This window comes from Puntigrus tetrazona, chromosome 4 (genome assembly GCF_018831695.1).
Source record: "Puntigrus tetrazona isolate hp1 chromosome 4, ASM1883169v1, whole genome shotgun sequence".
Classification (NCBI taxonomy): Eukaryota; Metazoa; Chordata; class Actinopteri; order Cypriniformes; family Cyprinidae; genus Puntigrus; species Puntigrus tetrazona.
The window spans coordinates 25,573,344-25,588,192 of record NC_056702.1 but is presented as its reverse complement, the minus strand read 5'-3'; the positions used below and the strand labels follow the sequence as shown (position 1 = coordinate 25,588,192).

Sequence of the window (14,849 nt, the reverse complement as noted above, 5' to 3'; positions counted from 1 at the left end):
GACAGACTCACCTGGGAGCTGGGTCTCCGCTGGCTTCACAGGCCAGGTTGACATCATCCAGAGCGAAAGCGGTGTGAGAAACGGGCTGAGCTGTGATCTTTGGAGCTTGTTTTACTGGAGAAAATATGGGTGCAGAAAAAACAAAATAGCCGTAAGAATCGAGAGTTGTGTTTAGAATTAAAGTTAGAGTTCAGATATGCTGGAAAATATATGCTCCTGAACCTAAACGTAACTTTCTCGTGGTGTTTCCTTAAACACATATACACATTTAAATAAAGTCTGTAAAAAATTGTGATCAGATGTATCCACCATATTAGTCACAGAACACAAGAAAAATCTATTTGTAGAAGCTGAAATACAAAAACTCAACTATAAGAGTAACTCATACACAGAGACACAGATCCAGAAATAAAGTATTATAGAGGAAGTTGAAGTACTTACAGTTGTTATATGTGTCTGATAGAGTGGCAGAAGGAAGCAGTGAATGAGAGAGAGAGAGAGCACAGAGTTAAACTTAAGGTATTTAGCTCACTTGCAGAAGCAGCATTTTACCAAGTGCACATCATTTCCTCTGATCTTAGGGATTACTTGTGGTTAAGGTTAGGTTTAGATGTAGGGATATGGTCAAGACTACATTTCTGGATTAAAGCATTGTTGCAGGGTCAACAAAATATGTTAGGAACACATCTAACTGACAAACAGCACACTGCGTCATATAGCATGAAGTTAAATGTCCCTAAATGCAGGACACTGGGGCACAACTGTAAATGTGTAATGGAGCCAATGAGACGAGAGATGTGCAGATCCATTTCCAAGCTTTTATGAACAGAAATGTTTGAAATACAGGCTGGGTCAAATTACAATAAACAAGTATTGCATGAGCAAAGCATAAGAGCAGTCCAGTCGATCGGTGGGGAACGAGATCCAGGGGGAAAGACAAAGAGAGTTCATCTAGTATTCAAGAAAAGTCCAGACAGGTGCAAACAGAGTCCAAAACGACAGGCAAAGGGTTAATCCAAAATTCAACAGTCTAACAACAGGAAAGAAAACAACAGAAAAGAACTAAACTAAGAAAAGCAGGAACTATGGACTATGAAAACAAGAAACCAGCTCAGCAAAGCAGCTAACACAAGGAGAGTGAAATACGCAGAACAATACTGGAGACTAGCCAGACAATAAAAACAGGATGGCTTTTTTAAAGTAGCTAACACTAGGAGAGTGCTAGACGCTAAACAATACTCAGAAGCTTGTGCAGGAACTGAATAGGTTTTAAATAAACGAGTTAACAAGGGGGAGGAGCTAATCAATTACTATGGAAACTAACACAAGTGGACAAAGGAACAAGGGAACACAGAAACAATAGGGAACAAACACATCCAAATAAGAGTCCACAAAGACCAAAACAGGGAAACATAACCTGAACTTATGAGACCATGTTTGAGTTTTTGTGGCATAATTACAACAAATCTCTAGCAACAAGTGTTTTTGTCCTAAACACCACAAGTAAACTAGCAGTTTAATTTTCAATTAATTAAGTAAGGAAAATTTGATTTTAGATTTTATAATTTTGATTTTATTGCAGGTCTGGGTCTGCTCAGAGGTTTGTGTGTTTGTAACTCCGTTTGTAGCTCTGTGTAGCTTCACTCTTCTATTTATCACTGTCTGTTCTTTATAGCGATCAAATATAACTTAATTATCTCCATACTACTGATACTATTTATCAAACTAATCTAACAAATTAGATTTTTGATTGTTCGCTTTTAATCTAAAGCCACACAATGCATTAACACTTGTTAGCCTTTCATCTTATCACTATAGTTTCCACCCGTGTTTATATGCCTTTTATTGTTTTCTGCTCCATTTCATTTCTCTTTTGCACTCATTCACTCCATTTTTACAAGCTCATCAAACAAGACCAATAAGTAAATATCTCTCACGGTGAGTAAATGGCTTCTCCTTCCATCATCACTTGCACCACTTGCCACATGTATAGTTTACAGTATCTCTCTCTGTCGGAGACCAGGGATTCACATGTGATAAATGCAGGGAAATAGATACTGAGGGCTGTAGATACTGCTTTGGATGCGACTAGTTCAGTAATTCATGAACTTTGTTAGGTTCTGGCATTAAAGCCCATGCAGCGGGGCAACTGTAAGGGGTGCTATTCACGGGTCAAAACACAACTTTTCCGTTGGATCACTAAAAATAACATTAAAGAGGAGAGGTGTGTGAATTTGCAAGTCTGATGTCATACACTGTAATATGCGTATTGCAGTGTATGACATATTATGACATATGGTCCCCTCTCTGCTCTGTGGTGATGAGATTCACAGCAGACTGCTGGGTCTCAATGGTTGGATGCTGGAAGTGGTGCACGCAGAATAACATAGGTTTCATAGACAAATGGATAAGTTTCTGGGGCAGACCTGACCTGTTAAAAAAAGATGGTCTTCATCCCTCCTGGGGTGGTGCCACTCTTCTCTCTAGAAATATGGCACAAAGTCTTAGAGCTCACAATTGACTAACTAGTGCCCAGGTTAGGAAGCAGGCAGACTGGCTAAACTGACTGTCTGCTAGCTGCCTCACGTCACAGAAGGCAGTTAACTCTCAGCACATAGAGACTCTTTGACCTAGATATCACACTATAGAGACGGTGTCTGTTCCCTAAATTAGAACACGCAGATAACGTCTAAACCAAATTTAAACAAATTAAAACTGTTTATAATACAGAAGTTATGGTGCTGTATATAACATTATCTATAGAATCATGTGCTAGTGATAAATCCCCTGTCATGTTTGTACTGGCTGCTGTATACAGGCCACCAGGACACAGCACAGATTTCATTAAATAATTTGCTGATCTTCTAACTGAGTTAGTACTGGCCGGAGATAAAGTCTTAATTGTTGGCCATTTTAATATCCATGTTGATAATGAAAAAGACGCATTAGGATTAGCTTTCTTAGACATTCTGAACTCCGTTGGGGTTAGACAACACGTCTCTGGACCTACTCATTGTCGAAATTATACTCTAGACCTAATACTGTCACATGGAATGGATGTTAATATGGTTGAAATTCTGCAGCAAAATGATGATATTTCAGATCAATATCTAGTCTTGTGTGAACTCTGTATAGCTAAACCTGTAAACTTTGCACCTTATTACAAGTATGGAAGAAACATAACTTTCACCACAAAAGAGTGCTTTATAAGTAATCTTCCTGATTACCTCAAGTTCTTGATGATGAAAAACTTACTTGATGATATAACAGAAACTATGCATTCTCTTTTTTCTATCACTTTAGATACAGTTACTCCTTTATGCTTAAAAAAGATAAAAGAAAACAATCTGACTCCATGCTATAATGAAAACACTCGCACCCGAAAGAGAGCAGCCTAGAAAATGGAGCGCAGGTGGAGAAAAAGAAAACTAGAAGTATTTCGTATTGCCTGGCAGGAAAGTATCCCATCATACAGAAAAGCTATTAAAACCTCTAGATTTGATTATTTTTAGTGTCTTTTAGAAGAAACAAACACAACCCCTGGTTTTTATTTAAAACAGTGAAAAGATTGACAAAAAATAAAGCAGGTGCTAACATTCACCAAGAGTACAGCAGTAATGACTTCATGAATTACTTTAATTTGCAAAATTGATACTCTCAGAGATGAAATTGTAACTATGCAGCCGTCAGCTACAGTATCACAATTCCATTAATTCTCTATCATAGGAGAGAAGAATTGCAATATTCTAACTTGCTAAATCATCTAAACCAGTAACATGTATGTTAGACCCTATTCCATCTAAACTATTAAAAGATCTGCTTCCAGAAGTCATAGATCCTATTTTGACCATTATTAATTCATCATTGTTATTAGGATATGTTCCCCAAATCTTCAAACTGGCAGTAGTTAAGCCTCTTATTAAGAAACCATGTCTTGACCCCAAAGACTTAGTAAATTACAGACCAATCTCTAATCTCCATTTTCTTTCAAATAAACTAGAAAAGGTAGTATCCTAACAACTATATTATTCTTAGAGAAAAATGGTATCAGAAGACATGGTGTTAGCTTTCACTGCTATGCTCAGGTATATATTTATTTGATGCCTGGTGATACACATCAAATTGAGAAAACAATAGAATGCATAGTTGATATAAAAAAACCTGGATGATGAGTAACTTGTTAATGCTAAATTCTGAAAAAACCAAGGTGCTAATTATTGGACCTAAAAATACCACATGTAATAATCTAGAACACAGTCTAACACTTGATGGCTGCTCTGTTAATTCTTCATCATCAGTTAGGAACTTAGGTGTGCTGCTTGATAGCAATCTTTCCTTTGAAAACCATGTTTCTAGCATCCGGAAAACTGTATTTTTCCATCTCAAAAATATATCCAAATTATGACCTATGCTCTCAACGTCAAATGCAGAAAAATTAATTAATGCGTTTATGATCTCTTAGATTATTGTAATGCTTTATTGGGTGGTTGTTCTGCACGCTTGATAAACAAACTTCAGCTAGTCCAAAACACAGCAGCTAGAGTCCTTACTAGAACTACGAAGTATGATCATATTAGTCCGGTTCTATCAACACTGCACTGGCCTCCTATCAAACATCAGATAGATTTTAAAATCTTATTAATTTATTATAAAGCCCTGAATGGTTTAGCTCCTCAATACTTGAGCGAGCTCTTATCACATTATAGTTCTGCACGTCCGCTGCATTCTCAAAACTCTGGTCATTTGATAATACCTAGAATATCAAAATCAACTGCGGGCGTCAGATACTTTTCCTATCTAGCACCTAAACTCTGGAACAATGTCCCTAACTCTGTTCGGGAGGCAGACACACTTTGTCAGTTTAAATCTAGATTAAAGAAATCTTTTTAACCTAGCCTACACATAGCACACTAATACGCTTCTATTATTAAAATTCATTAAAGGATTGTTAAGCTTTATTAATACTGAAGCATACCAGCAGTTACGAGAATGCCGCCACATGCATCTTAATGAGGAGTGGAATACCCCTGCAGAGAATTTAGCCTGCAAGTACTCCAGAACTGTACCAACCATGAAGTAACAATCTTTTACTTTAGGGTGTACACTTCTGGTTCCCAAGAGGGAGGAGGATGAAAGGCCAGTAGTACAATGGTCCGTCGTGTAATAATGAGGACCGTAGGGATGTACCCTGTTCTAGGGTACAAAATGCTTTGGCCAGTCCGGGCACAAAACTAAGAAAAAAGAGGGCCACTGAAAGGGCCTGCCTTTAGCACCACTGCCAGGTCCCATGTGGGGACACAAGATTACACCGGGGACCTCATCCTCAGTGCACCATGGAGGAAGCTAATCACCAGAGGATGTTTTCCCACTTTCTTTCCAGCGAATGGGGAGTGCTAAGCTGACAATGCCAACACATGCATCTCAGTGTGGATATCCCTGCAGACAATCTAGCCTGCAAGTACTGCAGCACTGTACCAACTGGGCAGTGAAAACTTCCACTTCAGGGTGTACACTTTCTGTGTAGAAGTTCTGGAAGCAGAGCAATCAAGGGAAGTCATACAGACGAAGCGTTGGGCATGTCTGTTCCATAGAATCCAGTCCCAGGGGAGCTGGAGGAACTACAGAGAACCAGTGGGGACATTGCACTTTCTCCTGAATGGGAGAAAAAAAGGTCCACTTCTGCCTGATAGAACATTCTCTGATTCTGCTTTACCACCAAAGCTGCTTTTCCATTCCCTGGGCCCCAGTCACTGTATCAACACATTGAGATGCCCAGGAATATACAGTGCTCTCAGTAAGAGGAACTTGTCCTGGGACCACAGGAGGATCTGGTATTTCTGTTTGTACAATGGGCGCAAATGTAGTCCACCATTCAATGGTTGATTTAAGAGACCACAACTGTGTTGTCGGTGTCCACCAACACACGGTGATCGGATTCAATGTTAATGTTAACTGGTGACACGGAGCTCCCAGCAGCGGGCCATGATTCAAGAACCAAAATTTTCTCCACATATCCAGGGATGCTCTGAAGCCATAACAGAGTTAATACTGCATCCACTACTTTTGTAAACGTGTGGGGTGAGAGTGCTAAACTGAAAGGAAGAACCCTATATTGGTAAGCTTCGTCCCTGAAAGCAACCCTCAAGAATTTCCTGTGACATGGAAGGATGGAAACGTGGAAACATGCGTCCTATAGATCTATCATGACAAACCACCCCTTGGATCTGATTTGAGACACAACTTGCTTCAGCGTGAGCATCCTAAACTTCAGATGATCTAATGAAAGGTTCAAAAGATGCACATCTAATGTTTAGACACAAGCCTTCATCCCTCTTTGGAACTATGAAGTACTGGCTGTAGAACCTTGACTCTCTTTCATGGAATCACGGCGCTGAAGTGCAATGGTGGAAAAGCAAACTGAATTCAATAATCTTTTTCTCCTGGGGGCACTGGAGAAAGACTGGCATTGTGTAATACGGTGTACTGCTCTTCCTCACATTGTAAAATCCAATAGTTTACCTTACATATAGTTAGTGATCTGTACTTATTTGTTATACTTACTAGGTTTTATCAAATAACCGCAACTTTCAGGACACAATTAAAACAATTTACTTATTGCTTTGAGTGACGCTTACTTAAATATTCAAGAAGCCACAAAGGAACCAATGCATTGAGAGGCGGCAGTGCACTATGTTGCTAACACAAAACATTACAACAGAAGGAGAAAAATGTTTGTTATCTTTCACTGATTAAATTCACTTGTTTCACAAAGTCATCCTTAATGTTGAATTTTCAATACAACTGAACATCAGCCACACAAAATTTTCTAAAATGTTTTTTTTTATTTTTTACTTACTATTATAGTGATTAGCATTCCCTTTGGTTGAACACTTAGTCTAGATTGTTATAATGTTCTTAATACAACATGAGATTAGAGCAATTAAATTTGCTGGACGTACTCCTTATGAACCTCCAGATATGAGGATCTGGTACTCATCGAGGGCCCATACCCTAAAGAGCCAGTATAGCACTTAATGTCTTGGGGGGCAAAGGCAGAGCCCTCAAGCCAGGTGTCAGAGAGCTTGAGAGTGTCTATTGAACCACTGACATTGCCTTACTCCTCATAATAGGAGGGGCTGAGGGTGCGGACTACCTCTGAAAGGAGAGGAGAGAGATAGGGATTTATACCCTCCATTAGATCCCTCTGCAATACTGCAATACTGGTTAACGGTGGTGAAGGTTTCTTCCCTTGAGAAGAAAGCCTTCTCGAGAGATGCTCACAAGATGGACAGCCACTGCCATGCACTCTGCTTCCAAGCAAGCCATATCAAACTTTAATTGTATGGGACAGTAATAAATAATACAATAAATAATAAATAATACTCACAGGACATGAAATTATAACAGACACACAGAGAGTCATTCTGTCTGAATGACAGAAAGCTGACGCTGCCTTTGCTGCACATGTTTTTATATAATCGTATAGATATTCTTTATATATTTTTTTATTATATTTTAAATTCCCTGTATGTATGTACTGTAAGGGTGGAAGATTTGACAATAATGCAGACTTGACTTTTTATGCTTCCTGGTCTCTGACATCACCCGCCTATGATAACGTGCCCTTCTATTCGAAAGATTGGATCGATTCTGGAGGCGTCCTCAAAGCATGTGAAAAGGAACTGCACCCACATGGAGTTTGTTAATCACCCTTACAGGAATGACAAACACTGTACCTGTATCTGAAAGAGGCTTAAACGTCTACTCACAGTCTGGAGGGATTGTAATGTATCCTTGTATTTGTAGCACACTGAGGAAGAGGAACAGCAGATGCAGATGTGTCCTGATGTGTCCTCTTCTGCCGGCCGGCTGACACTGAACTTGAGGCATTCTGCATCAAACCAGCAGCCACTGCAAACACAGCTGGGTCCGGACAATCTCTGCCGCTTCTGCAGGACAGCAGGTCAAAACCTTTCAGAATCACAATGAGCTTTATTTCCAAGTATGTTTACACAGACAAGGAATTTGTTTTAGTGACATCAGTACTTATTATACAAACCTTGACAACGGTGACAATCACCAAACTAATTCACAAAACATATCAAGCGCGATGCATAGAAGCTAGCATTTGTTGATTGTCACCATTGCTGAGCTTCATACTCTTGATGTCTTATTGGTTTATCAACTTTACTCTTTCCTTTAAAGAAGTATTTTCAGTTAATTCACAACAGTATGATAGCTATCCCACTGTTTGAATTTCATACTGTAGTATCACATATTATCATCACATAATTAACATGCTTGTGGGCAATTATTTAAACAATCTCACAAATGATCACCTGATGCCAATGGATCTTAGTTTCCATTATTTGAACAAATGTATTTTAGCACAACGACAATTTCATTAAATAACAAGGAAAATAGCAAATAGTTGAGTCAATTGCTCAACTAAACACTAATCACAATAATGTTGGTGAGATGAAATCATTTATATAAGTATTAATTGTGAGTGCATTTGACTCAATGCAAATTAACATTGACAAATCTACTTTTTTTACACTGAACCAATAGATGCTTGTGGGAGAGATCGAACTAGAAAAAAAACTACCTTGAGAAAACACTGAAAATCCAATAAAGAAATACAAACAGAAAAGAAGAAATAGCCAAGAAACTGAAAGGTGCAAAAAAACTAAATCTGATTATGCATTCATGTATTGCATAACACTGTTCTATAAACATGAACTTCCTTCAAAATGAAGGAATTTTGAATGTGAAAAACATTACCTACACAGAAGAGAGAAAATGAATAAAAGGACAAATTTGGGTTTTGCTTTAAAGAATTATCATATAAGGCTTGTCACATAATGTTGCAGAGCAAAGGAAAGTTTGACATATGTTTACTGAATATCTCTCACGTGATCATAGCTCTGGATCCTGCAGTGTGTAATATATATGTATGTGTGTGTGTGTGTGTGTGTGTGTGTGTGTATATATACATTTTTCTAAATAACTGGATTAAATTATATGCCAAATCTAAGAAAATACCTAAAATGCATACAGTTAATTAATTGAGCTTAGATTATAATAGCTATTTTTTTAAGTAATAACTCTCTCTTCATTGTCTTGTTCTGAACATGAGCAGTAGGGAGGGGCACAGCACTGTGTGTGTGTGTGTGTGTGTGTGTGTGTGTGTGTGTGTGTGTGCGTGTGTGTGTGTGTGTGCACTGAAATATTGAGCAGTGGCAGCTGTGGTGGTAAGTGCCATTAATGGATGAAATGGGGGAGCAGACATTTCTGGTTGTGTCCATCCGTCCATCCATCTGTATTTGTTTTCCAGGCAGTTGATTGGATCATGCTGAGTCATAGGAATCACTGTCTGCCACACCCTGCTTCTCTTCTGTTCTATTATGCTCTTTTATTGTGTTTTCCTTGCCTGTGCAAAATGTTTAATGTGTGCTAGTATTATCTCAGCAATTTACATATAAATATAATCAAATCCGTTTCATACAGAAACCAGCCTAATGCTGTTCCCGCCAAACACTTTTATCGAGATCATTCACGCGTGGCTCCTGCCTCCTCTCCAGCTCTGTCTCCATGACAATGGAGTCCCCTTGGAATCCCCCAAAACACACAGACACGGCTGCTGAGGAGAGCGGCATGACGTGATCCTGGAACACAATTAACCTCCAAAAATATAGAGTTATCACAATCCCTGGCCAAAATGTGTTCCTAATATCAGTGGGAAATGATAGCTGATTAACAAGGGTGTAGAAGCACCTAACCCTGATCATAAACAGATAAAAAAGTATCCCTTAAATCTGATTGGTTGGAATGTATTTGATGAAATCACGCTCATCCATATTCACTCTGACTCGTTCCCTATTGCTTATCACCACTCAGAAAATACTAACACAGAACAAGTGACCTAATCTCAAGTGCAGCTTCAGCATCTGCATATTATTTATATTGTGCATCAGATTCTAGAGAGCGTTTGACTGCTCAGAAGATAAACTGAAGGGGATTACATACAATGTGAGAGTTCATTTTGGTAGGGGTCGTGATGTTCACGTTTTTGTTAAATAGCAATTAAATAGGCTACTTGAATGAAATGTTTCGACATTATTAAACAAAGATTTGATCGTCTTGTATGTGTAACAGCAATTATCAGGCATTTGTAATAATGTAAATTGTTATTTTGCATTGCATTATGTATTTTTACAGTGTTATTGGATGAAACCATAATTAAACTATATGCCATAGTCTCGTTGTTTTTATATAGTACATTTTAAGTCATGGAAACTATAATATTAGGTCAGATACGTTGTTGTTGTGGGTAAAATTATTACAGGCAATAAAACACATTAGCCTACTAACGACAACACTCAAAAATGTTTCACAGGATTTAGAAATTGATGCACAAGCTTCATCTTGGGATTTTTATTTCTTTTCATTTTTATTCAGCCTCACACATGGGGTGAAATGCGTGTCGTGTGTGATTATACCGCGCTCCATTCCTCATAAAACATTTTTAAGCTATATAATATGTATGTTCTATGGGGCCTGTTTAGCCCCACCCACCTATTTAACACCAGTGCCTGTTTAGCCCCGCCCAACGATTCTTTGGTCCTTTGAAGCGTAAGAGAATGGCAGATTTTGAAAATGAAAAAGATTTTCAGAAAGTCTGAAACTAAGAGATAATGCTGTGGCTACACTGGATCCCAAAGTAATTTCATGATCATGTATTTAACATAAACCACAGCAGCATCCATCCGTGAGAAGCACACAACTACTATATTAGCCAGTGCTTTTTGATGGAAAAATCTTGATAACATTATAACTGGAGCTCAGAGGACAGCACAAAATAATAAAACCCCGCACATGCTTACCCATGTAAATAAATGATGTGTCTAATAATTGTTAAGAAAGCTCTTTCTTTCACCTCTCCATACACCGCTGCTAGCTTATAAAATCTCATCTATGCTCACTTGGTAAGAACGTACAAATAAAACACATGAAAAAGAGCACTGGTGTGGTTTCATGAATTTGACCGGTTATGTCAGGAGTCGTCAGACACACACCATCTGCAGACCGTTCCAGTATTAAACACACACAGAGCCCAGAATTAATGAGCCCTGTATTCCCCACAGAACCCTGCTGAAATAACTCAATGAACCTCCTCCAAACACAAGCAGGAATTTACACAAAGTCAGAAATCTCTACAACACCGGTCAAAATCATACCGCATTCATTACCATAAATGATTCATTCATTAACAGAATATACATGACTATTTAATGATATGTGAGAGCTGCATTATAGAGCTGGGATGATGCTGTTTTTCTCAAGAGCTCCTTCATCACATACCAAAGCGTTTCCTGGAAGACTTCTGGAATTGTTCATGTATAAAAGCCCCATTCAGTGCAGTTAAAGACACTCACTCACACACACACACACACACACACACACACATTGGTATTTGTGGTTTATGAGGACTCTCCATAGACGTGATGGTTTATATACTGTGAAAACTGTGTGTCCTCATAAACCACCTTTAAACTGTACTGTAATTATAATTGTAAACCACAAACACCAACACACACACACCAGTAAAATGGCATTAAATGCAAAAAAAAAATAAAAATCACGTACATTATACTTTAGATGTAAATATTAAGTAATGCATAAGTGAATATGTAATAAATAAAAGTAAAGAATATAACATTTTAAACTAACATTTGCACTTTCTATCTACTTTTATACATTATAAAAATGCGTTCTCTATTCTTGCTGTGTGTGACGCCTTCCATAGCATTGCTCTTTTGCTGGTTTGATTCCTTCTACTGTTGCTTTGAACAAGGAGTGTCTGCTAAAGGATCGATTGTAAATGTAAGTGTATATACACCGATCAATCTGTTTGGTTAAACGGAAACTAAATCTTCCAGTGCCAGTTTGGCTCAAACCAAGGAGTAAGTTATTGTAGTAAGCTAAGCTGCTAGCTGCCAGCTGGTGACGGGCCAATCAAACACGCTCTGCTTTGATGGAGATGAAAAGAACTGCAGACTTGGGCAGATGAGGTTTTTGAGCTAAAGTCTGTAGTTGATTGAAGATGCTACCTGTCTGTAAGTCAAACAGAAAGAAAGTCTAACCTTTCTAAAAAAAAAAAAGAGGTTCTGGATGCTGACAAGGAGAGGGGACACATTTTAAAATACGGCTATTATCCTTTTTGTTTATTATTTATCAATGTGTCCATTCCGTTCTGAAAGTATAAAAAAACACAAAGAAGGACTTGCTAATACGCTGACTGTTATTGAGAGTAAATGAGTCAATGAAGGAAACAAAGACTCTGTTCTGTTTTAGGACGTGAAAGAGTGGATGTGTGGAGAGAGAAAGGTCAGACTCGGAGACAGACGCAGATGAAGGCTTACTCGAGAAATTCAGTCAACCCCAAAAACAGAAAAAGATAGGCCTTTAACTTTTTAGTTTTTCTTTTCTGAGATAAAAATGGTCATCTCCTAAAAAGATTAGGTTTGAAATATCTGTCCTCTCTTCTGCAGATCATGAGAGAAGTGAAGAATGCTGTAGATGTCTGTTCCTGCCTGTACCGCTCTAATGATTACTTCAAGATTTTGGGGGCAATCTTTTAAGTGGTAACTATTTTAATTAAATACACAAAAGTATAGTATCTATATCTATCTGTTGCTGACTGTTAATGCTGATAAATCTAGAGCTCACACAAGTTTTATATTTATCACATATGGTATATGTGTGTAATATCAGAGGAGGAAGAAGAGTGCTTCGTTCATGAATAGAAACCAAAGAAATGTCATCTTTTTCAAAAACAAGCCACGACTTACACTTCAGAAACTTTTTTTGTCCTGTGTTTTTCTACTGCCTTTAAAATACCAAAAGACAGAAAAACTCACTACAAACAGTCTTTGTCCATCAGTTTGACTGAACGAGCTGTCATTTCGCTCTATTTTCAGGCGAATAACATGACATTTGGTATTTTAATGTGATGTGGTACATCACTGAAGAGCTGCACTCATTTCTTTTAGTTTACACTTGTTTTTTGAAACTTTATCACTCAGCGTTTCAGTTAATGAACACTTCTGATTTAGGAGGTTGCATAATCAATGAAGGTCATCATTTTCTTTTACAAAAGTTCCTCTATTAATGTGTGGAAAGCGGATATGATGGAAACATTTCTAAATAAAGCCATAGCATCTCTGAATGATTCAATGGGCCATTTATAATCATTTATTTGAGCCCATTCACTTTATCATTTAGATATAAGTTTGGCATGAGCTTTAGCCATTGCAGGAGATACTGAGCCTGGTTTCTCCCAAGGTTTTTTTCTCCATTCTGTCTCAAAGAATGTGTCAGTTCCTCTGTCTTGCTCAGCTGTGGACACTTCATTTCTAGCGAATCTCATCGATTTGATTGCACAGATACCATTGAAACTGAACGGAGCTGGACAGTGACGTCTCTGGATTCAATAATGAAATGCTTTTAACTGAAAAAATGAGTGTTTAATCTTTTTTAATCTCAAGTCAAGTCAAGTGGCTTTTTATCTAATTATACATTACTGAAACTCTATTCTTCTATTTGATACTATTAAGTGCTTTGACACAATCTGCATTGTTAAAAGCGTTTTATACATAAAGGTGACTTCAGTTAATTAGGTTCTAATGATTCAAGCAATAATTAATCACAGTAATGATTAAAAAATAGTAACACTAGCTTCAACACACCACTAGGGTTCCTCTGTACCTTTCTTAAAGGTCATTCTTAAAAGTCTACTTTTAACTTTATTTCTAATTAAAAACAAATCAATTGACAAAACAACGTGTATTTAAAGAGCAACACACACACACACACACACACACACACACACACACACACACATCCCACATTTTAACATTTTAATGACCATCTGAGATGAGTGTGTGATAGAAATACGACTAAAAGTGTGAACTTCATCAATCCAAATGTTCAGACAGGATGCCGCTCTCCTTTTATTGTGCATCACATCTCAGAAATTTGTAAAGTGTAAAGTAATTAAATTGAAAAGGGCTGATCAGCCCTAATTTGGAGCATTTTTGAGATTTCCAGGTTTGTCAGAAACTATTAATTCTATAATGACGAATGAAAAACTACAGTAAGAATAGCTGTCTATTACCATTTGCTCTGGTAGCAAAGAAAAAGAAAAAAAAACACAGAATAAAATCTTCACAAATTTGTGGATGACAAGTCTACCGTCATCCCTAGGTTGATGTTGTATTGTAATGTTCTTATAATTAACATAATTTAATTATGTGATGACCTGCTTATGATTCAGCATTTTGCCATATTACAATTGAGGATTGTCAAATCAATGTGAAATTGACTTAATTTAATTTAAAAATAGATTTGTACCGATAGAGCTTTAATAGATTATTATCAATATACATGTATAGTTCTACAACATAACAACCACGGCACATGAAGAAACAATGGCTGAGTCTGTTCACCTGCTACACACACACACACACACACACACACACACACACACACACACACACAGAGCACTGCTCAAGGAAGATAAACGGAGCACATCTTTGACTCAGATCATCGAATGTCGCCCAGCAGCAGGAGGTGAGTGAGACAGCAAATAAACTGCAACGTCTTACTCTTCTGAAAACCGGTCCCAAGAATTCCACGAGATAGAAACGGTTCACCTTTTACAATAATGCTTATGTAACAATGTTTAAAATGATGAAATGTTCTGAAAGATTCCAATTATTCCCAATCAGAGAACATAATAGCAACACACTGCAATGAAGGAAACACCCTCTTCTTCCTGACTCCTT

At 37.7% G+C, this 14,849-nt stretch overlaps 1 protein-coding gene across 3 annotated transcripts in view; it reads right to left on the bottom strand.

Annotated features, from left to right (window-relative positions):
* l1camb (L1 cell adhesion molecule, paralog b) overlaps positions 1-14,849 on the bottom strand; it is a 36,769-nt gene that overhangs the window by 21,653 nt on the left and 267 nt on the right. For 2 of the 3 annotated variants that reach the window (XM_043236418.1, XM_043236419.1), the window contains exons 2-4: positions 7,770-7,949; positions 442-456; positions 12-114 (exon numbers count right to left, since the gene is read on the bottom strand). In XM_043236418.1, coding sequence (XP_043092353.1) covers positions 12-114; positions 442-456; positions 7,770-7,890 — 239 coding nt within the window. In that variant the 5' untranslated portion in view covers positions 7,891-7,949. The remainder of the gene's footprint in view (positions 1-11; positions 115-441; positions 457-7,769; positions 7,950-14,849) is intronic. The other variant, XM_043236420.1, reaches the window with a different exon arrangement.